Raw genomic sequence first — 23,098 nt, 5'->3', positions numbered from 1 at the left:
ATTAATTATTGTAGCAGCAGACAAAAAGAAGAAGATTATTTGGGTCTGTGTGATTGTAGAGCTAATAGCAGTAAACTTTGATTGTCTCTAAAGTTCCAACATCGATATGGTTCTATCTCTGAAAGACGTGGCCAGTCATCAGAATCGCATATGGGTAGTGATGGGCATGGGATGGTTATGAGCGTGTTATAGAGGTCGAGTTTAGGTGGGTGCCTTCGACAGTGGGCTAATAGACCTCTTGACTTTGAAGTTTGAAATAAGACGTGCCTGTCAGTTTGGCCATGAAAAACAAAATCGGGGTTCTTAGAAATTGTTGGTGAACATGGCAAGCTTACTTGTGAAAAATTGCAGTAAGTTTAGTGGAATAGTCTATACTTCAATGGGAGAAAGGTTATTGGGTGGCCTAGAAGATCAACGTCAATGCTTAATCCTGAGAAACTTCAAAGGTCTTGTTCCCACTCATTACGTTGATCAGCTTCCCACAACAAACGTTGATAGTCCAGAATCAGACCGGCCAAAGTGCTCCTTCCTCTTTCTATGGTTGTTTAATTCATCTCAATATACTTCTTATTACCCTTTTTACATCGAAATATTTCACTAGAAGCAATATCAAGAAGAATTTTGATGCTTTTCTTTGGAAAATTCCTTGAAAATTCACATAATATCTCCCGTACCAGATTGGACATTTTTAAGATCCGTTATGACATATAGATATATAACTTGTATTAATAAAGTTTTGTGAGATAAAACAATAAGACCTTAAGTCAAAACAAACAATATCAGGTTGGATGCTGATATCTATGGCATAATGACCATGTATGATTTTTCATATGAAAACTTAGATGAGAACTGATATAAATGGTGAAAATGAAGTCTTCCTCATTAATTTCAATACGAAAATATGATGCATATAGCTCAGCAGTATCGCAGCATAATATAACTTGTGACGTCAGAAGTTCCCCGAGATTTCCAAGTCAAGGTCTGCTTCTACCATATACTCTCGTTCAAGAGTTCACTGGTTTCAACATCTTCGCAAGTCTTATATGCGCTTACCAGGTCTCATTCTTTCTATAAATATGAGTGCTTTTATATATACCAACAAGCTTATAAAAGCCCTATTGCCTGAACTAAAAAAGTTATTGCACAGGGAGCCAAAAATTTGTCCTTGAAGTTTTTGTGCTTGAAATTTCAGTGTCCTAAAATGGCAGCAGCTAAAGAGAGTCGATCTTTAGAGCAAACGCCAACTTGGGCAGTCGCGGTTGTCTGTTTCGTGCTGGTTTTGATTTCATTTATCATAGAATATGTCATCCACTTAATTGCAAAGGTAATTTAAGCTAAAGAATACCTTGATCTCCTCATAACATACTAGCTAGCTATGATTTTTCAGCTTCTTTCAGAGTAGTCTTTTCCTTCTTTTTTTTTTTTGTTTGATGAATTCAATTTTCTGTTCTCTGTAGTGGTTAAAAAAGAGACATAAACGAGCACTTTATGAAGCACTTGAAAAGATTAAATCAGGTTTGTCATTCCATGTACAATATGTATAGTTTATCCATTTAAGGTTAAATGAAATTGTGTTATGGTTTTCAGAGAACTTGCCTGTCTCTTACTTTCAGAACTTATGCTATTGGGGTTCGTATCATTGCTCCTAACAGTGGGACAAGGAACTATATCTAATATGTGCATATCAAAGGCTGTAGGGGCTACATGGCATCCATGCAGCAAGAAACAGGAAAGTGATTTAGACGAGGACAAAGAGAAATCTTCAGATTCGGATGAAAATCAACTGAGAAGGCTCCTAACGTTTCAAGGTTCTGGTGGTATTGATCGGAGAGTTCTAGCAGCAGCAGAATATGACAAATGTGCAGCCAAGGCATGTTGAATTTGATTTTGGCTTTGGTTTTTGTTTCTTCATTTTATTCAAATTGCTGAAGAACTAAGATCTTGCAGGGTAAAGTTCCATTTGTCTCAGAAGATGGTGTCCACCAACTCCATATGTTCATATTTGTCTTAGCAATTTCCCATGTGCTTTATTGTATAACCACCCTGGCATTAGGCAGAGCTAAGGTTTTATTCTCTCTCTTTCTGTCTCTTGTGTTTCTGTCTTCCATGGCTACTCCCCTCAATCTGTTTGATTCAAATGCTGGTCCAATTGCAGATGAGAAAATGGAAGGCATGGGAAAAGGAAACTAGGACAACCGACTATCAGTTCTCACATGGTAACTTGAACATTGTCTTCTTTAACTTCTTGATTATGATCAAAATAACTTTGGGTCCTTCCTGCAGACCCTGAGAGATTCAGATTTGCAAGGGATACAACTTTTGGTCGAAGGCACTTGAGCTTTTGGAGCCGCAAACCAGTTCTATTGTGGATAGTAAGAGCAAAGAAATCCTCCATTGATACTCTTTGTCTTTATTGCTTTAATCTAAGTATTCTTTAACAGGAATGTTCCTCTTCAATGAGAGTTTCAAATTAGTATAAGAAAATGAGAGAATTGATGGCATTTCACAAAATTGCAGGTTTGTTTTTTCAGGCAGTTCTTTAGATCAGTTCCCAAAGTTGATTACTTGACCCTACGCTATGGGTTCATTATTGTAAGACTTTCAGATAATCATCTTGTTGTTGTTGTTGTGTTTTTTTTTTTCCTCATAAATTATTATATCTTTGACACATTCGATTTTTTTAGGCACATTTGGCACCCCAGAGTCAGGTGAAATTCGATTTCCAGAAGTACATTAAAAGATCACTTGAAGAAGATTTCAAAGTTGTTGTTGGAATCAAGTAAAGCTTTAAAGTCCTTTATTTAATCCAGCTGTTATAAACAAGTCCTACACTTTCTTTTCAAGACCAATATATGGGTGAATGACTGCTAGTATCTTTGCTAATCAACATCTTCAACTTTCATAGCACATGATAATTTTTTAATTCCACATCCTGATTGTTTGAGTTCTTTTGGATGTGATAGTTGTTAATATCACATTTAAATATATTCTTAATAAGTATGTTAGTCGGCTTCCCAAAAATAAATTAAACTAAAGATGTTAGTCCTATTGGCAAAAAAATATTATTTGTTGCATGAAAAAGCTATTTCAAATAAAATGTAACCTCCAACAGTTACACGGTCAAATGATAAATGTTAGACTCTTAATTCTAGTGATTAAGTTCAAATTTTAGAAGCCTTGTGTAAAAAAAATATATATGTTACTCTAGAAAAGGTTTATATTGGGCTATCATTTTGTTGAAGTTTGTACTTGAACTTCTTACACCTTTCAAAAAAGGGAAAAAAATTAAATATAAAATTCATGAGTGCAATGGTAAGAAGGTTTTTTATGCTTTGACAGATCCTGTATTGTTTTTATGCCTTAAGAATTGCCTGTATATCTAACCTAGTAGTGCCAGTATTATTTTTATACTTTGCCAGATCCTGTAAAGTCAATTAACATAAATACTGATAACATTCCTTCTTGTGCTGGCAGCCCAATCATCTGGTTCTTTGCTGTGTTATTCCTAATGTTCAACACGCATGGTAACCGACGATGTTTTATTTTGTCTTATCTCCTTTTCTTTTTATGACAGTTTCTTATAATTTATTGGACATTGGACAGGCACTTACTCTTATCTATGGTTGCCATTTCTCCCTCTAATTGTAAGCATCTCAGCTTTATCTATCTAAATAATCCCCTTTGAATTGGTTTAATGATGGTTATGGCTTCTGCAGATGATCCTGCTGGTGGGAACAAAGCTTCAAGTTGTGATAACTAAAATGGGACTAGGAATTCAAGAAAGGGGAGAGGTAGTGAAGGGCACTCCAGTGGTGCAGCCAGGGAATGACCTATTTTGGTTCAACCGTCCTCACCTCTTGCTCTACCTCATTCATTTTGTCCTCTTTCAGGTGTTTCCTCTCACAAGTTCAAATATATAAATGTGGCCTCAAATCAATATCTGGAAATACTAAGCCTCCCCTTTTTTTTTCTGACTTTTAACAGAATGCTTTTCAACTGGCCTTCCTGGTATGGACATTGGTGAGTGAGCTCATCCTTTTGAAAGGATTTCTCTTCTTCTTGTTATTCCTATACACTGACTACCCTTACCATCTTCTTCTTTCCTCTTCTTATTTCTTGTTTCCCTTTTGAAGTATGAGTTTGGCACAAAATCTTGCTTCCATGAGAAACGAGAAGGCATAATCATCAGGATATCAATGGGGTATATTCATCATTTACCATATTTCACATCTCTGTTTAATTTCTTTCAATCTTCCCTGATAACAGTCCTAGCTATACCTTTATTTGGACAGGATGCTCATACAAATACTATGCAGCTATGTGACTCTTCCTCTATATGCATTGGTGACACAGGTGAAAATGATTGAATATGTTATGTTGAGAACACCATGCTGCTCGGAAAACAAGTATTAATTTATTTCCAAAAAATATCAGTTTGTTTTATTTACTCTTTGCATTGCATTTAAACAGATGGGTTCAACCATGAAGCCTACCATCTTCAATGAGAGAGTAGCAAATGCACTAAGGAACTGGCACCAGCAAGCTAAGAAACACATTAAACATAATCAGCATTCAGGCACCATAACCCCATTGTCAAGCAGGCCAGACACTCCATCATGCGGGGTGTCCCCTCTTTACCTCCTTCGCAACCATAGAGGTGAATTAGACAGTTCCCAAACATCACCAAGGAGGTCCGATTTTGGTAATGAAGGCTGGGAAATGGAAGTGCCAGTTAAGGGTCATGTCCTAGAGCTACAAGCTGTTAATAAAGCAGATAATCCTTCCCACCACGAAATTGACATTGAACCTGATGATTTCTCATTTGATCAACGAACAAGAAGATGAAATAATAGAGAGTTGCTATCTGTCAGAAGTAGACAAATTCCATTTGAACTTTTTTTTTTTTTTTTTTTACACCAAAAACCAATAGTTTCCAATACATCAATCATCACTATGCTTGAAATTCTATTGATTTTAATAGTGATGATTGTTGTATTGAAAAGAATTGATAAAAAAATCAATAACAGAGAAGAGCCAACCAAATTTTCAAGCAAGCCTCCTTTTGTTAATGAGATTATTCAATTATTTTCTATCTTCACGATTCAAAGGCATTTGTTTCGAAAAAAACAGGGCAGAAAAAGAGGTAAGAAACGATCATCAAACTTTTATTCCAGAGGACACTTAAAGAAACTTAACATTAACATCTTACAAAAGAGATAAGACCCAGAAATCAAACATTAAAAATTACAACAATCTTAACTAAAAACAAAGACAGTTCCTTTCTTTTAGAATAATTACTGCCCACCACGGAGGCGAAGAACAAGGTGAAGGGTAGACTCTTTCTGAATGTTATAATCAGCTAAAGTCCTCCCATCCTCCAATTGCTTACCGGCAAAGATAAGCCTTTGCTGATCTGGCGGTATTCCTTCTTTGTCCTGAATCTTTGCCTTGACATTGTCAATTGTATCCGAAGATTCCACCTCCAAGGTGATTGTTTTTCCAGTCAAGGTCTTGACAAAAATCTGCATTCCTCCACGAAGCCTCAAAACAAGGTGAAGGGTCGATTCCTTTTGGATATTGTAATCAGCCAAGGTCCTCCCGTCCTCAAGTTGCTTCCCAGCGAAAATAAGACGCTGCTGGTCAGGAGGGATCCCTTCTTTATCCCGGATCTTGGCCTTGACGTTGTCGATCGTGTCAGAACTCTCGACCTCCAGAGTTATGGTCTTGCCGGTCAAGGTTTTCACGAAGATCTGCATCTTTGAAAAGGCTATGAGGCAACTGATTGCAATAGAAGAGAAAACGCAAGATTTTGATTTGCCTTGTTTCGCTACAAAAGGGGTTGACTACATAGGAGAAGAAGTGACCGACTTGAAAGGGCAGTTTGGGTTTCTAAAGTCCAAAGGAAAGGTGTGGAGGAAACGAGAAAGTTAGGTAAGATGAGTGGGCTGATTACCTGACGGCTGACTCACTCAACTTCCAAATGGACTCCAGAATTTTCTGCTTTCTTGTTTTCTCCTCTATTCCATTTTCAACGAAATTACCCAATGCCCACCGACGTCAAACTTATTTGTAATTCAAGATGACAGAAAGTGGATGGCATATTTTTCTTTCCTTGCGGAATTTTGGATTTTATACAAGAATGATAAATGATTTTATATACAAGAATTTCCCACACAATGTCTGTGTGATTTAGTTTGAGCAAGTCTCTAAATATATATACAAGAATGATAAAATGATAAACCACAATAAAAAAAAGTCATTATTTCTCCTTCAGAGCAGAGGCTTTGCAGATCGGACATGTATTCTTCATTGACAACCACTTCTTGATACAGGGAACATGGTAATCATGACCACAAGTGTTTAATGCCCCAACTTCATCCATGTCCTTATATTCTTCCTGTGAATTATAGAGTGTTAAAAAAAAATTGTATTTAGATGATACAACTCGGACAAGTGGGGATCATTATTGACATGTTGAATCATACCAAATAATCCAAGATATTTACATTTCAAACAGAATAAAATTCTTACCAGGCAGATCACACAAGAGCTCTCATCCTGGAATTGATCTGAAGAACAGAAAATTGTCTCGGTCAAGCACTTTGATATCAAGTCTTCTGACAAGCCAGTGTTAACACTGCCAATCCTTTCCCCTAGTGCAAGTAGTTCCTGCCCAAGCGAATCATCCAAGGTCATTTAAAACAAAACAGTATAAGAAGAATGAAATAACACCATAATAGAGAAGGGGAAAATGTACATACCTCGTAAGTCATGTTGTCTGTGTCTAACCTCATATCTCTATGCTGATCAAACATATTTCTTGATCCATAATAGGCTGAGCGGTCCACAATCATAAAACCCTGCAGAGTGAAAACAAATTATACCATTCAGCTAGTGACATTAAATCAGGAAAGTTACTTGGCGAATTCATAAAAAGGAATTGCTACCGAATAGAATTTTTCCTGTCATTGGCAAAACACTTGATTATCAGTATTTGGCTATATTAGTATCATCCAAACTAATAAGCAAAGGTAATCACGGCCTACACATCAACAGAACAGGCCACTGTCATTCAACTAAGGGAGCTTATAAAGCAATAAAGTCCAAAAAGAGCAGCAACGTGAAACAAAACAACACTTTCAGCAGAAATGCAGCATGCTGAAAGCTGTGTCTAATGGGTTTTCAAACTATTACTAGAGGACATGTGAGTCCACCTCAATTGCTAATGCAAGAACATAATTCCTTTGTAAGCAGTAAATACCTCAGATGAAAATCGATCATGGAAAGCTGCATCATTGGCTAGAGATCGGTATCTGTCATTAGAAATCCTTGACCTCCCATTCCGCTCATTATTATGCCATGTTATAGCTGACAACGGCCGAGAATGTCTGGAAGAATAACTTTCAGCAACAACCTGCATCCCCTCATCTGAGGGTGCCGCATGTCCTAAGCGCACACTGCTGGAAGAAGCCCTGAAAGTTGGGCTAGATCGCTGAGAATTATTTGTGCGAACACCCCTTAGAGATTGTGCAGAGTTGCCATGAAAACTCTGAGGAAGAACAGGATTTCTACCCGAAATGAAATCATGCTGAAGTCGCCCAACCTCTACAGAAGCATTTGTAGCACTGCTACCACCCAGAAAGTGGCTTGTCTCATGATTAAAAACATTTGAATCTGCAATCACCAGCAAAAGACTCAGAAACAATAGGAGATCCAAACCATGACACACAGAGTCATTCACCTAACTAACCTGCAGCTTGAATCCTTCCATGACTAGGAGACATTCTCAAATGACCCCACTCCCACTCTCTTGACAAAGCATTAGAGCTCTGACCTGAGAGATCCAGTGAGCTAGAATGCTCAACCGGGTGGATTGTAGTGCAGGAAGTGTGAGAAGGATCGCTTGATAAATGGGTCCTAACTAGGTTGGACTCAAGATCAAGTGCTGGTCTTCTTCTCACATTCCTCATAGAACCCTCACCCCTAATTGAGAGGCCATTGCCTCTGTAACTGGGAGGCGGGGCAACATGATCCCAATGCATGTGTTGAGCATCTTCATTGGGTTTCTCTTGCCAAAATTCAGATGATAGAGGAAGATCAGATGAACTTCCAGCACCAACATATCTGCTTGAACCACCCCTCTCAAAGACTGGAGAGACTCCAGGGCTTTTTCGCTTGTGAGGTCCTCTTCCACTGCCCATTGTTAGATCAACAAAACCACCCTCAATTCCATGGAAAGTCTGCCTATCATAATTGGACGAAGATGCATGATGCATGTAGTTCTCAGGGGCTGCACCAAATGCTCCAGGCGGTGATGTATGCAAAAAAAGATCATGAGATGGGCCTGAAGTGTCAGGTTGATAATGTGGAGCTTCAACGTTGTGGCTTGAGGTAGCATAACCACTTGACCTAGGCACAGGATTCCAATGAGATGAAAATTGCACCGCATCAACAGACATATTTTCCACAGGACAGAAGAAGGAACCATGTTCTGTAGTGCTTGGCCTCACTGGAACAAAACAAGAAGCAGTAATAGCCATTAGAACAATAGCTAGCATTCAAACAGAGGATCCTATAAAATGCAAAAGGAAGGCGTAACCAAAAACCTAGGCCCAACTCTCTAGGTAGGAGAATATGATCAGTTCAACCTCAAACCACCTTGAAAACATGTTTTCCTGCTGTAAATCTTTATCTATTTGCGATCGACATCAACCTTATCGCCCTTCAAATAAAATGCAAAAGTGAAGGCATGAAAATAACAATACCTAGATTTGCATAAGGTTGTTCCGTGTGCATATGATTCCAGCCCTGCTCCTGTTCACTCCCAAACATTTGGGATGTGCCAAATAAATGTCTATGCCCCATAAACAAGTCACTTAAAAGCTAAAGATAAGTTATATTCCAGAAGAAGAGTCAACCTGCAAAAAGAGAAAAAAAAAAGATCAAATAAGTAGAAGAGAACAGAGGACTTATTGAAAATATTTAAAGTCCAACAACAGGAAAAATTAGAAAAAAAAAAAGAAAAGGGGGATGCATAACATCCCATTGTCCTTTTTTACAAGCATCATACACTAGTTTTACCACATTTCATTTCTTATCAAGAACTTCCACAACTACAATCATGTTGAGGGTCTCATATATCTGCAGCAAAATGTAGAAAAATGGAACATCAAGAATTACATCTTTTAGTTATATCATGAATTAGTTTCCAGTTGCCACTCAACAGAGATTTATTGAATATAAAGCTACCCTCCTTTTGAGCTTTAACTGCTTAATCCATTTAAAAGAGAAGATGGCTTTGCTGTGCCATCAAAAATCTAAAAGGATGAGGTGACAAGCACTATCAAAAAGAGAACCAGCATACACATATTGCCTTATAAATATCAATCTTTTGAAATCAAATAGCAATAGAACTATAGAAGCAAGCTTTCTATATACATCACAGAGACATTCCAGCAGGACCAGCACATAGGGTCCATGGAAAAACTAAGAAATAAAACTGTGTGAAAAACTAAGAGTAAAACTGAATGTATATTGAAAAACTGCTCATAAAGAATTATACAAGTACCTTAGGTTTATATACAACTAACTAGTGGGTAAACTAGGAAACTAAATCTTCCTAAAACTAATCCTATAATTGAAGGATTGTCTATCCTAATTTTTGCCTTTAATTCTAGGGATACAAATACTTAATTCTAGAGATACAACTATAAATATACAGATTACAAGATTACAACCAGTTGTAAATAAATGTTTTCCCACACTCCCCCTCAAGCTGGTGAATAGATGTTTTCCATTCCCAGCTTGGAAATAATTTCTTGAAATGTTGCACTACTGAGCCCTATCGTCAACACATTTACAAGTTGACCCTTCGTTGATACATACGGTGTACAAATAAACCCATTGTCTAGTTTCTCCTTTATGAAATGCCAATCTACTTCAATGTGTTTTGTTCTGTCATGTTGCATAAGATTCTGTGCAACGCTTATTGTAGACTTGTTATCATAGTAGAGTCTCATTGATCCATCCCACTTGATCTTCAAGTCTTCTAGGATAATCTTTAACCATAGTAGTTCACAAATTCCTTGAGCTATTACTCTAAACTCTGCCTCAGCACTTGATCTTACCACCACATTCTGTTTTTTACTCCTCCAAGTCACAAAATTACCACCTAGGAAAGTGCAATAGCCTGAGGTGGATCTTTTTTCAATTACTGAACTTGCACAATCAACATTTGTATATACCTCTAGAACCAGCCCCAAATTTCTTTTGAATAAGATACCTCTTTTAGGATTGGCCGTCAAATAGTGCAATACATGGCAGACAACCTGTAGGTGCGCTTCTTTAGAACTATGTATAAATTGACTTATCACACTTATAGCATATGCTATGTCAAGTCTAATATGTGAGAGATAAATGAGTCTTCCAACTAATCTTTGGTAAATCCCTCTATCTACAGCAATATCTTCATCAGTTTCTCCAAGTTTATGATTAAGATCTATAGGAGTATTTGTAGGTTTACATGCGAGCTTCCTAGTTTCCTTCAAAAGATCCATCACATATTTCTATTGTGAGATAAAAATACCATGCGGTGAGTGAGCTACTTCAATTCTTAAGAAGTATTTCAATCTCCCTAGCTCTTTTATGTCAAATTCTTTAGTCAAATACTGTTTTAGAGATTCTCTCTCTTTTTCATCATCTTCGGTTATAATTATATCATCAACATACACTAATAGAACTATGACTCTCCTTAAATCAGAGTGCTTGATAAACAACGTGTGATCTCCTTGACTCTGCTTATATCCCATTGCTAGCATCACTTAGATAAATCTTCCAAACCAAGCCCTAGGAGATCGTTTAAGGCTATATAAAGCTTTTTTCAGGTTGCATACTTTGTTTGCTTCCAGATGACCTCCAAATCCCGGTGGAACCTTCATATATATTTCTTCTTCCAAATCACTATGTAGAAAAGCATTCTTTACATCAAATTGTTGAAGCTACCAATTGTAATTTGCAGCTATTGATACCAAATTCTAACTGTATTCATCTTGGCAACTGGAGAAAAAAGTTTCCTGATAATCCATTCCATAAGTTTGAGTGTAGCCCTTAGCCACCAATCTAGCTTTATACCTTTCCACAGTACCAACCCTCTTGTATACAGTAAAAACCTATTTACACCTAACTAGATTTTTTCCTTTAGGCAACTTTACCAATTCCCATGTCTTATTTTTCTCTAAGGTCTCCATTTCTATTTTCATGGCTTGCCTTCATTTCTCACTGGATGATGCCTTGGATAATGTAGTTGGAATAGAAAATAGTGTTTAGGCTCAAAAGGAAATTTTTGTGGGATGATGAGAATTTTTCAAATGACACAAAATTAAAGATTAAATATAGTGGATGTTTAGTACATTCTCTGGTTCGTTTCCCAATGGCAATAAGCAAATCATAATCACTAGTTATAGTTTTAGGAGATTCATGCTCAGTTTGAGAAACAAGGTCAAAGACTGTAGTTACCTCATTTCTATAGCTAAGATTAGGTTCTTGGACTTGCACTGGTTTAGGATCTGAAACTTTCTTTCTTGAGTACATATGTAATTCCTTCATAGAATAAAAAACAATATTATCCTTCATCACATCTTCTGTGTTTGGAATGGATTTAGACTTAAATTTAGTGTTTGACTTGAACTCAGAAGAAACAGGGTTCGACTTAGAAGAATTAATGGGTGAAAATGTTGAAAAGGAGGACAAATCAAGCAAAAAGAAATCTTTATCCTTATCTTCTATGAATGAAGTCTCCCCCTGAAGATAAGGTTGAATAAAAAATGGTTTTCTTTCTTCAAAAGTGACCTCTACAGATAATTTTTTGGTAGGAGGATGATAGCACTTATACCTTTTTTGAGTCGATGAATACCCCACAAAAATACACTTAATTGCTTTAGGATCCAACTTTCCCTTGTTATGATTGTGAACATAAACAAATGATGTACAACCAAATATCTTAGGTGCAAGATTGTTTGTGATATTCAAGTTTGGATAGAATTGTGAGAGTAGTTCCATAGGAGTTTTAAATCCCAAAACCCTTGAAGGTAACCTATTTATAATATGTGTGGCAATGAGAATAGTTTCTCCCCAGTAGGATTTGGGTACATTTGCTTAAAAAAGTAAAGGTCGGGTTGTGGCTAATAAATGACTATTTTTCCTCTTTGTCACTCTATTTTACTGTGGAGTATTAATACAAAATGACTCATAGATAATCCCCTCCTTTTTGAAATAGGTAGATAAACTTTGGTTGAAATAGTCTTTTGCATTATCAGACCTAAATCTCTTGATTTTCACTCCAAATTGATTCTGAATCATGTTTTGGAAGCTTAAAAACAAACTATTTACATTTGATTTGGATTTAAATAAAAATATCCAAGAGACCCTGGTACAATCATCTATAAAAGAAACAAACAGCCTTGCACTAAAAATATTAGGAATTGTAAAGATACCCCATATGTCACTATGAATCAAGTAAAAATGAGTAGAACTTCTTTTATTGCTAATTGAAAAAGACACACATCTATGCTTTGCAAGTTCACAAACATCACAATGAAAATTTTCGGCATTTAATCCTTTGAACAAAGAAGGAAACATGTTTTTCAAAGTTCCAAAAGAAGGATGTCCTAAATGAAAATGATAAAGCCAGATTTTGTCTTTATTAGGAGATTTTTTAGAAAGAAATGACAAAGGAAAACTATTCTTGATATTACTTATGTTGTTTGATGTCTTAAGATAATATAATCCATCATTCTTGTTAGTAAGTCCAATCCTATTCCCCGAACTTTGGTCCTAAAATTCACAATAAGAAAGATAAAAAATCACTTTGTAGTTCAAATCTCTGGTAGGTTTTTGTACAGATATTAGATTAGTAAACAATTCAGGAACATGAAGAACATTTTTAAGAACAAACAAGGGATTGATTTAAATATCTCCTAATCCTGCCGTTGGAGTAAGTGAACCATCTGTAACAACAATTTTTCATATTACTATGACACAAGGTATATATATTAAATTTCTGTGAGGAATGTGTCATATAATCTATGGCTCATGAGTCAATGACCCAAGAACTCGTAATAGGCTTAACCGAGATATTTAATCCATGAGAACCAGAAGCTTTACCTGAATTAAAGACCTTACCCAAAGAATATACCCCAATAGGCTTTTCAAGAGTTTTCAATAGGCTTTTTAGTTTCTCAATCTCTTCTTTGTCCAACTTTCTTTGTTCCTGAGATTTTTATAGTACTCTAGTGGTTTTATCAATTATTACTTTCGCAAATCGAGTATTAGTGGCGGATTCTACAATCTCTGGCATGATTATCTTTTTCAGGACTAAAATGAATCTTGATAGTAAAGGTTTAACTAGAGACAATTCTAGGCAATGAGGGCCAAAGAAGGAAAAAATAAAACTAAAAGATTTAAGAAGATTTGGTTGTGAAAGCCTGAAATAGAATTCAGCAATGAAGGCTGAAAAAATTTTCTTCCCAAGAAGAGCCTAAATCTCTGATACTATGTTAAGCATTCAACTTAAAACTAATTGGCAGTAAGTGTAGGGACCTAACCTGAATATAAGACTATAGGAAATTAGATATTTATTAAATGTGGGATAACCCACTTTAACAGGCCCCATCATGTGTAGGCGAAGATAAAAGAAGCTTACTATGTAACAGATTAGGAAATGGCAATGAAAGAAAATCCTAGCTCTGATACCATGTGGAAAAACTAAGAAATAAAACTGTGTGAAAAACTAAGAGTAAAACTGAATATATTTTGAAAAACTGCTCATAGAGAATTATACAAGCACCTTAGGTTTATATACAACCAACTAGTGAGTAAACTAGAAAACTAAATCTTCTTAAAACTGATCCTATAATTGAAGGATTGTCTATCCTAATTTTTGTCCTTAATTCTAGGGATACAACCACTTAATTCTAGAGATAAAAATATAAATATATAGATTACAAGATTATAATCAGCTGTAAATAAGTGTTTTTTCACAGGGTCACCCACTACACTGCACATGTACAAATTAATACGTGAAAGGGACATCTTGATTAGAATTTTAACTACAAAAACATTCTGCTTTGGCCCAACTAAATCAAAACTGTGCATAAAGGAACAGCAAAGTCACATTGATACTTAGGAATAGGAAGAAATAAAGATGCAGCAAAAGCATTCAATGCTTAGGGTGCTTTTTGCAGTAGACTTTTGCAAATACAGGAAGTTGACAACCCTAAATACCCAGTTGCACGACTATGTTCTTCTTATAAATTGACGTGCTAGCCATAGTCCCGGCTCTTGCATTTATCTGGTTATATATTGCTCCTCTCCATGAAATTGGAGAGAGCATCCTTCATAATCTGGGGCAAGAAACAAAGAAGAAGGAAAAAGTGAAGGCAAGATAGAGAACACTACTTAATAATTAAATATAGATTAAATTGGTTGCCAGTATTAACCCTATAACCCCACTAAAATAGTACCTCAGATTCACACTTGTAGAGGATTTACTCATCAGGACATCACCTGGAATTGATTTATAACTTATAGCAGATTGTAAGGGATGAAACAGTCATCACCTAACCAAGCATGGCCACAAAGTTCACAAAGCCACAGTAAGAGCAGAAGAGTAAGACCTTTCACTCCAGTCATGAAATTAATTATTAAACCAAGATAAAATTAAATGAATCACTTCCTTCTTTCCTCTTTTGGGTTCGGTAAAAGAAAAGAAATCAATTTGTAAGAAGTAACCTCCATGACATTGAACTTCCACTCTGTAAGGGGGGAACTGATACCTATCTATGATGAAGATAAGTTAGAAGAATACAAAAGGGATGAGATAGACCCCTGGCCAAAGAAATGAAGATTTAAATTTAAAGTACGCTGCAAACTTTTAAGGGAAAAAAAGTTGATAAACATGGAACAGTAATATTTAGCAAAAACAATCATCCTCATCCTCATCCTCAAAGAAATTGACGAGGAGAAATAGGAGTGAAGCTACAACTTTGAAATCATTCATCTTCATAAGGAACTAAAGTCAAATGTCACATGGATGTATGTATTGTTTCCTAAACAAGAGAAAAGTTAGCTAATTAGACCATATGTTCATATACACGAAGCGGAGACATAAATTTCCACATCTGTAATTGTGGGCAAATACATATAGTCTTGCTATGATTACTGTTATTTTCACCCCAAAACAATCATTGAAAGAGAAACATTTTCCAACAGAAACTAAAAGTATCATCTAAAACCAATAAATTATATTGTACATAAAAAGATCACCAAAAGAAAAATGGAAATAATAAGAAACGATATAATTATAAAGGTGACAGTCACCATCACTAATGTAAGATCCCGTCCACTGAAAGCATATATGGCCTCAATATGAAAGGTCTAGATTGATTCCTACAGTACCTTTTTTTATCATGTAACATTTGGAGAGATGAAGTCAGTACATAATTGTATCTCTTAGGAACATTATTGTGCCTCACAATGTATTTCTGAAAACTTCCAAGGTCAGAGGATTAGGTGAGTACTAACAAAAAATATATATATTAAAGTTGCAAGCCTCAATTGGCCACAAGTTTAGTTACTTACAAGAAATCTGCCATCAATTTAAGGGCATGTTTCTCAATCATGGAATAGTTCACCATGAAACTTTGGTAATACAAATCAAGGGGAAGATATTACACTAGAAATACAGAAGCTTCCAGAACATGTGAATAAAACACTCCTCAGAAAGAGGAAAGTAAGAAGCAAGCCTAACAATCAATCACGAAAATCTCACAAAACCCAACTCCAGAGATTTCCCTTTGATATTGAGAAGCAGGAAGACCATATCAGCCACACAATTGGTTTAACCAAAACTTAATAAGCATTCAGCTCTCCAATCAAGAGAACTGCCTTGCATCTTGACAGTAACAATCATAACTATTGGCTTAAATAAGTAACTACATCCAAGTACAACTCAACCCTCCACCTCAATAAAAATATGTGAAACTGAAGCCCTCAGGCCTTTATATAATCACCGGAATCCCATTACTGTCAGCATAATTGTCCCTCCTCACAGGCATCTAGTCCCCAAAAGCATGATTTCAACATCTAAATTTTTTCAAACCCCTTAGGTTTTAACTACATGCACCAATAAGCAACAAAAGACAGTCCCAACTACTTGCCTATGGTCATCATCCAAGTATCCAATTTTTCAACATAAGACGCCACATGACATCGCATAGAACACCAACCAAGTCCCATAAATAGCACATTTCAATGGTTGCCCAGCAGACAATACTAAGCTCAACGTTCAGCAAAGCCATCATGTGCCCTACACCATAAATCAACCTTTTGGCAGATCCTATAAAGGCCATGGAGATGTCATCGGGGTTCTTAGGGTTCTTAGGTCATTACATCTTCTTAGAACTGCACACCACAAGATGCTATTCTCAGCTCCTTAATCTCAATCCCTAAACCTCCTGTAACACTCTACACCAAGCATCTAGCATTCTAACAAAGAAAGTCAAATGTGATGGATTTAGGATCATGGCATAACTATATTCATTAGGTTTTTTTTCTTTTAATCATTTTCAATGCAATCTCCAGTCTATAGAGCAGAAAGACCCTGATGTCAAAGTGTATTCCAACAGAACAAGGTCTAAGAATTCTGCAAATTGTAATAGGTCTAATACCATTTATTTGCTGTTCGTGTATGAAGGCTGACTTATAACACTCCAAAATGAGTGCACATGATCCTAATAAGAAGACACAGAAATCTTTCCTTCAGCTTCCCAATCTACCAAAGCTTTCCTGCAATACCATTAGCAATTCAGAAAACAGAAACAGGAGCAGCCACAAGTATGCTATTTACCAACTCCAGTAACCAATGTATGGTCCATTCAAAAGAATGCTTCACATACATCAAGAACTATTTTTTGAGCTAAGCAAACTCATTGATAAAAGCTTGGTGAATTAAGATAGGAATTATAACTGAAGTTGAAGGGTACTGCAAGAAATGATGAGGAAGAGGAAGAGGGAAAGTGAAGGGAATTAAAAAAACAATTTCTGGACAGATATTGACACACTTCCGCCAAAAGCTGACAGCTGTAAGAAGTATCAACGTATAACTTCAAACAACTAGTTTGAAAACAAATAGACTGGGGAGACAGGAGAATAAAAAACTCATACCTTCAAATGTAGATGGGCTATTCTTCCAAAACTGGCATACTAATATGCTCAAGGGCAAACTCAAGATGTGGGTCAAGAACGAAACACCGAGTCCCTAACCCTGCATAATGAAAATAATCTAAACCTAGTTGGTGCTAAGTCAATCAAGAGAAAACTAGGTCCAATTCTATTTATTATAACATCTCGACCTAAAAGCACTTATTGGACATGCTAGAAACAAGTAATTCAGCCATGAACTGGCATCTGAACCAGAACAAAGAATAAAAGTTAATTTCTCATGTTATAACAGAGAGGGAGCAGTTTATGATTATCGGTTTCTATTTCCTTCCAGAAATTAAATCTCCAAACCAAGACTGACAACATCAATGTGCTGGACAAGAAAAAAATGAAATGTGAAGCTTGTCACAGAAGTCATGCAAGGGAACTTGTGATATTTGAGGGCAAACACAGGAATAAAAATAGGAAAGCAATTAGTAACCCACGGGATAGGATATAATATACCACAAAGCCCAATTCTGTTCCTTTATCTTTTGCAATGAACACAATGCAGGAGATCAGAAAAATATACCCAATGACTTACTTGGAAACAATTTCATATGTCAAAGCATTCCCATTGAAAAATATGAATATGAACTCTTGTATCAGTTTTAAAAACCTTTTAATCACGATTCTGTGAACATAAGGCAGAAAAAAATTTCAGTTAATTCTACAAAAACAGAACATTGAATTACTTTCTATTAGCAGCGTTTAAATACAATAGCACCAACAAAATCTCTTTCTTTAAGCTACACCAACCGCATCAAAAGCAAAACAACTTATCATCTTTGAAGTCAAGTCCCATTATCGGATGATCAACAACGAAATAACTCATGCTGATGATGACGATGATCATGGCCGTGATCACAACTCGGAAACCATTTTTAACCGCAATTTCTTTTTTTTTTTGTGAATATCTCTAATAAATACAGAATTTTAATAGAGAATCTAAGAATGATGAACAAGAAAACAAGCTGAAACCATTACAGATTATTTATGTACAATCAAGATCAAACATCAAAATAGCTAAAACTAATGAAATAAACAGTAACCCGAACCTCAGATAAATAAAACTTTCCTCATCAGAGTCGGTTAAAAAAATTTAACTAAAAAAAATCAAACAAAATAAAAAGGAAAAAAGGAAAAGGAAAACGCACCTCGATTTTGCTTTTGATGAAAATCTTAGAGAAATTTATTAGAATGATGTTTTATAGAAAAGAAAAAAAAAATGGTGAATGTTGTGCTTGTGAGAAGGAAGAAAGACAAAGGAAATCATGCGGTTGGGTGCGTTTGTCCGGCTTTGTGCAGAAATAAGAGAAGGAGAAAATTACCACGGAAAAATTAAAAAATAAAACAGAAAGCAAAAAAAATAAAAAAGAAAAAAAAAAGGAAATTTTGGCTATTTTGTTTTTCCTCATCGTGACGGGTTACCGTTCCAAACCGTAAAAAAAAAAATTTAATAAAAACGAAAAACAAATTCTTTAATCACTTATCAAATTTGCTTTATCTCGGACTCAAATTTAATATATATATATATATAGTAGCTCTTTCTTTACTGGCAAATGAAATAATATTTATTTTTTATTAAATTAATAACTAATAATATTCCTTGTTGAGGGTGCTAATCCGAATCTCACGGTGACTTACACGCTCTTTCTTTTTAAATTCATTTGTAAATAAAAAATATTTATAATTATTATTGAATTAAATAGTTTAATTCATGATTTTTGGACACGTAAAACATCTGAAATAAGTGCAAGTCAAGGGAAGCAGTTGATGATAAAATGAAAGGGCATATGCCTTTGATACGAGTGTTATTGGTTGATGTTAGATTAGACTGGTATGGTTTAAGGGGAAGAACCTTTCTTGGTGGTTTGAATGTTTTTTATTTCAATAATAATATAAGCAATATTGCATCCTCGCCTTCTTTAAACACACAAAATTCATTACAAATTATAAATTGTCAAAAAAATCATATGAAATTTTCTGTTCATCTTCATTTACATAATACTTTTTAGGTATAGGATATATTTTGTAACAAAATAATATAACGAGTTTAAGCTATGATTGGTATATAAAATAATGTATAAGATAAAATGATTATTATTTTATATCAGGTTTGTATTTAAAAAAATAAAATTATAAATAAAAAATTAATTATTTGTTGAATATAAAATGATTAAATTTTTTCAAAATGAAAAGTGTCATAACAAATAAATCTGAAGATCTATCGCTAGACATTGACTTTAGGATATGTCATCAATCTTTTTTTGTTTATGTATGATTGGTCATCTAAAGAATCTATCTATTTAAGGAACAACACCTAAGCTTAAGGTCTCTAAAAGAATAGATTCAAGTCTATTAACCAGAATAGAGTTTGGGAGTTCGGTTACGAGTGAGAAAGGTTATAGTACCCTCATAATGCCCATCAAAAGATGGTACCAGCTTAATTTCATGTTATCCGATAAGCCTTAAAATTTTACTAAGTAATTAATTATTGAAAATTATTCTTAATTAACTCTAATACTTTTGACAGAAAATTAAAAATTTTTTCTCACTTTAAGAGTATGTAAGAAAACTACTGTTTCACTTGTAGAGACTCCATCGTCGAATTACTTAACATAAAAAAAAAAATTCAAGAAATAAAATAAATAAAATAAAAAAATAATGATTCAACTTTTGAGATAAATACTTTTTAGGTATGGGATATATTTTGCAACAAAATAATATAACGAGTTTAAGCTATGATTGGTATATAAAATAATGTATAAGATAAAATGATTATTATTTTATATTATATTTGGTTTGTATTTAAAAAAATAAAATTATAAACAAAAAATTAATTATTTTTTTAATATAAAATGATTTAATTTTTTCAAAATGAAAAGTGTCATAACAAATAAATCTGAGAATCTATCGCTAGACATTGACTTTAGAAGTTACCACCAATCTTTTTTTGTTTAGGTACTATTGACCCTCTAAAGAATCTATCTATTCAAGGAACACCTAAGCTTAAGAGTCTCTAAAAGAATAGGTTCGAGTCTATTAACCAAAATATGGTTCGAGAATTCGGTTACGAGTGAGAAAAATTATAGTACCCTCACAACGCCCATCAAAAAATGGTACCAGTTTAATTTCATATTATCCGATAAGCTTTAAAATTTTATCAAGTAATTAATTATTAAAAATTATTTTTAATTGACTATAATAGTTTTGACAAAAAATTAAGAAAATTCTCTCACCTCAAGAATATGCAAGAAAACTATTGTTTCACTTGTAGAGACTCCATCGTCGGATTACTTAACATAAAAAAAAATTTCAAGAAATAAAATAAATAAAATAATGATTCAACTTTTGATATAAATTTTTTTTATTTTATAAAAAAAACTCGTTTACTTTTGTACAAGAAAATTTGATACTTTCAACTTTTCCTTAAAATGTTTTTCTTGATAATTTTTATTTTTAAAGAAAATTGGTACTTCCATATTTTCCTCAAAATATTTTTTTTGATAATTTTTATTTTAGAAATTTTATTTTCAAGAAAAATTAATACTTTTAATTTTTTCCTAAAAATATTTTTTAAAAAACTTTTTATTTTCAAAAGAAATTGATACTTTCAACTTTCCATCAAAATGCTTTTGAAAATTTTTATTTTTGAAATTTTATTTTTAAGAAAAATTGATACTTTCAACTTTTTCTCAAAAATATATTTTTTAAGCCTTTTTATTTAAAAAAAAATTGATATTTTTAACTTTCTCCCAAAATGCTTTTGGAAATTTTTATTTTAGAAATTTTATTTTTAAGGAAAATTAATACTTTCAACTTTTCCTCAAAAATATTTTTTTTGAAATTTTTATTCTCTATTTAAAGAAAATTTGATATTTCAACTTTTTTTTTTTGAAAAATTTTTTTTAAGGAAAAATTAGTATTCCAAAATTTTTTTTTTGAAATTTTTTTATTTATTTGTTCTTTTAAAAAAATCATTAAAAAAGTAATAAATAATAAGTAAAATAACAAAAAGAAGAATGAAATACCAAAAACAATTGTAACTTAGCCTCAAGGGATCAGTTTGGATCAATTGACTCTAGATTAAAATGCGACTTAGAGGGCTCAACTAACTCGACTTATTGTAAAAAAAATGATTTGGTTTGTAGCTTACAGGATGCAGTTGCTAGGCAAAGTGTGACCAGGTCGAGTCGACTGATGGGTCAATGTGCAGACCCTTCATAGATCCTATTTCTCTTTTGCTCCCAAAACGACATAGTATTAAATGCACGATAAATTTTATTTTTTTTCAACTCTTTCATTCATTTTCCATTTTTATTCTCTCTCTAAGAAACAGTTACCCTGCCTCTGTTTCTAGGTTCCAGAGGGAAGTAACCAAAAGCTTTAAACTTCCCAGATTCTGACGCAATCCTACTATTGTCTATGCTGAGCATAGCCAGCCATCGTCTGATCACTAATTTGCTCTGAAACTTGTCACCAAACTCGTCTTGGCCTTCTTTTTCTTTTCTTTTATGTGACTAGCTCAAATTTTTTAGAATCCTTCTAAAAAGTCCTAGATCTAAACAAAAAATTTGAGATCACCACTGTCCGAAACACCATACAAATAAGTTGAAACCATCAAGAGTTTTTTAGAACCTTGTTCTTGCTCAAACCCAAGAACAAATATCAAGCTTTCTTTTTTCTTTCTCTACTAACCAGAAGAATAACCTAGCCCAGATCTTAATTGAAGCCATCGTAGCCTTTGCCTAGCACTAGCCACCAAGCTCGCTCGTCACCTTTCGTCACCATCGGTTTTCTTTAAAAACCCAAATGCTTGCTTTGATTCCTTCCCTTTCACGTATCCCTTTAACTTTCTCTTCTTCTTAGATTTCAATCAACAGCCTAGAAATCATTCAAAGATCGTCGTCATGGATTCCACCAATCACCCATTGTCAGCTTTCTCTTGAATATACCAAAGCACCGATGAATTGTGCCGCCATTTGCTGTAGTTGCTTGATTTTCTAACTAGGTTTAATTTTTGGTGGAAATTTTTTGTATGTTTAGGTTACTATTTTTGGAAATTGATTTCGGGTTTACTGGGAATCAAAGGTGTTTTTTGGGTATGAGTGATTTGGGTTTACTAGCTTTCAGCTTGGGTGGCTAATTGAAGCTTCTTGCCACTATGTTTTTGCTTCTGGGTTATAGGTATTATGGGTTTCAATTGCAAATGGATTTGATTGCTGGAAGCTGATTGATGAAAAATGTGATGTTGGGACTTTAGCTGGTTAACCGGTGATGGCAATAACAGAGGTGTTTTAGTGATGTTGAGCTAAGCTACTGGCTAGAGTGGAGAAATGGATGAAAATGATGGTCGAGTAAAGGCTACCATTGTTGCTTTCTTTACATGTTTTGCTCTGATTTCTTCCTGTCCATTACTGTGAATCATAACGATTTATGAAATCATGCTGATAGAGTTTTAGTTCAATTCTGTTTAGCATCTAGATAACAATCATCACAATCACCAAGCCTAATCTCAATCTTTCAGCTTTTTTCTCTTTTTTTTTTTAAATCAATTAATCAGATGGTGGAAAAAAATAATAGATAGACCATAAAATAAAAATAAAAAATGATAAATACGAAATAAAAATCTAAAATAAAAATAAATAAAAATCTTTACAATCGAGCTTGAATTAGTCTCAATTAACAAAGAACCCCGGACAAAATGAGGTATCTATAGCTATCCCTCTTTGTGCAATTTTTGTGCAACAGGAATTGTGCAAAGATGTAGACACCCATTATATCTAGATAATCAGCTTGACATGTTTTTTTTTTCTATTTTTTTTAATTAGACACTTAA

At 34.3% G+C, this 23,098-nt stretch overlaps 3 protein-coding genes across 52 annotated transcripts; 1 reads left to right on the top strand and 2 right to left on the bottom strand.

Moving 5' to 3' along the window:
• Window positions 1-1,121: 1,121 nt before the first annotated feature.
• LOC111311041 (MLO-like protein 6) lies at window positions 1,122-5,040 on the top strand. Its single transcript, XM_022910417.2, has 15 exons — window positions 1,122-1,324; window positions 1,458-1,515; window positions 1,614-1,870; window positions 1,948-2,064; window positions 2,156-2,216; window positions 2,284-2,372; window positions 2,518-2,592; window positions 2,685-2,779; window positions 3,475-3,524; window positions 3,604-3,644; window positions 3,717-3,890; window positions 3,985-4,020; window positions 4,134-4,201; window positions 4,293-4,353; window positions 4,471-5,040. Exons 1-15 carry the CDS (start codon window positions 1,202-1,204, stop codon window positions 4,843-4,845), a joined length of 1,680 nt encoding a protein of 559 aa, XP_022766152.1. The 5' UTR covers window positions 1,122-1,201; the 3' UTR covers window positions 4,846-5,040.
• Window positions 5,041-5,144: 104 nt separating this feature from the next.
• Window positions 5,145-5,756, bottom strand: LOC111311858 (polyubiquitin). The gene has a single exon (XM_022911646.2). It carries the CDS (start codon window positions 5,754-5,756, stop codon window positions 5,295-5,297), a length of 462 nt encoding a protein of 153 aa, XP_022767381.1. The 3' UTR covers window positions 5,145-5,294.
• LOC111311857 (RING/U-box superfamily protein) lies at window positions 5,145-18,538 on the bottom strand. 50 transcript variants are annotated; one of them, XM_089760673.1, is made up of 15 exons: window positions 18,414-18,538; window positions 18,016-18,175; window positions 17,801-17,890; window positions 17,221-17,320; window positions 16,725-16,842; window positions 15,637-16,458; window positions 15,454-15,539; window positions 14,520-14,835; window positions 14,171-14,399; window positions 8,766-8,918; window positions 7,751-8,509; window positions 7,262-7,674; window positions 6,762-6,860; window positions 6,532-6,669; window positions 5,145-6,397 (listed from the first exon to the last, which is right to left on the bottom strand). In XM_089760673.1, exons 10-15 carry the CDS (start codon window positions 8,863-8,865, stop codon window positions 6,260-6,262), a joined length of 1,647 nt encoding a protein of 548 aa, XP_089616799.1. In that variant the 5' UTR covers window positions 8,866-8,918; window positions 14,171-14,399; window positions 14,520-14,835; window positions 15,454-15,539; window positions 15,637-16,458; window positions 16,725-16,842; window positions 17,221-17,320; window positions 17,801-17,890; window positions 18,016-18,175; window positions 18,414-18,538; the 3' UTR covers window positions 5,145-6,259. The 50 variants fall into 50 exon arrangements, with proteins under 50 accessions (XP_089616799.1, XP_089616757.1, XP_089616755.1 ...); XM_089760631.1 differs by lacking the exon at window positions 17,801-17,890 and having other exon boundaries at window positions 15,637-16,842; window positions 17,952-18,175; XM_089760629.1 differs by lacking the exon at window positions 18,016-18,175 and having other exon boundaries at window positions 15,637-16,842.
• Between the last annotated feature and the right edge of the window lie 4,560 nt (window positions 18,539-23,098).

The sequence above is a fragment of the Durio zibethinus genome, chromosome 1, assembly GCF_047325235.1.
Source record: "Durio zibethinus cultivar Kanyao isolate XHJ-2024 chromosome 1, ASM4732523v1, whole genome shotgun sequence".
Taxonomy (NCBI): Eukaryota; Viridiplantae; Streptophyta; class Magnoliopsida; order Malvales; family Malvaceae; genus Durio; species Durio zibethinus.
The sequence above is the reverse complement of the archived record's forward strand: the minus strand, read 5'-3'. Positions and strand labels throughout refer to the sequence as shown.

What these genes read in the sequence shown, in the direction of transcription:
- LOC111311041 (XM_022910417.2), top strand. Translation starts at nt 1,202, where the DNA reads ATGGCAGCAGCTAAAGAGAGTCGATCTTTAGAGCAAACGCCAACTTGG. An exon ending in TACGCTATGGGTTCATTATT is followed by an intron (nt 2,593 to 2,684) that starts GTAAGACTTTCA and finishes CGATTTTTTTAG; the next exon opens with GCACATTTGGCACCCCAGAG. An exon ending in TGCCATTTCTCCCTCTAATT is followed by an intron (nt 3,645 to 3,716) that starts GTAAGCATCTCA and finishes TGGCTTCTGCAG; the next exon opens with ATGATCCTGCTGGTGGGAAC.
- LOC111311858 (XM_022911646.2), bottom strand. Translation starts at nt 5,756, where the DNA reads ATGCAGATCTTCGTGAAAACCTTGACCGGCAAGACCATAACTCTGGAG.
- LOC111311857 (XM_089760631.1), bottom strand. Translation starts at nt 8,865, where the DNA reads ATGGGGCATAGACATTTATTTGGCACATCCCAAATGTTTGGGAGTGAA. An exon ending in ATGATCGATTTTCATCTGAG is followed by an intron (nt 6,861 to 7,261) that starts GTATTTACTGCT and finishes TTCACTCTGCAG; the next exon opens with GGTTTTATGATTGTGGACCG. An exon ending in CAGACAACATGACTTACGAG is followed by an intron (nt 6,670 to 6,761) that starts GTATGTACATTT and finishes TCGCTTGGGCAG; the next exon opens with GAACTACTTGCACTAGGGGA.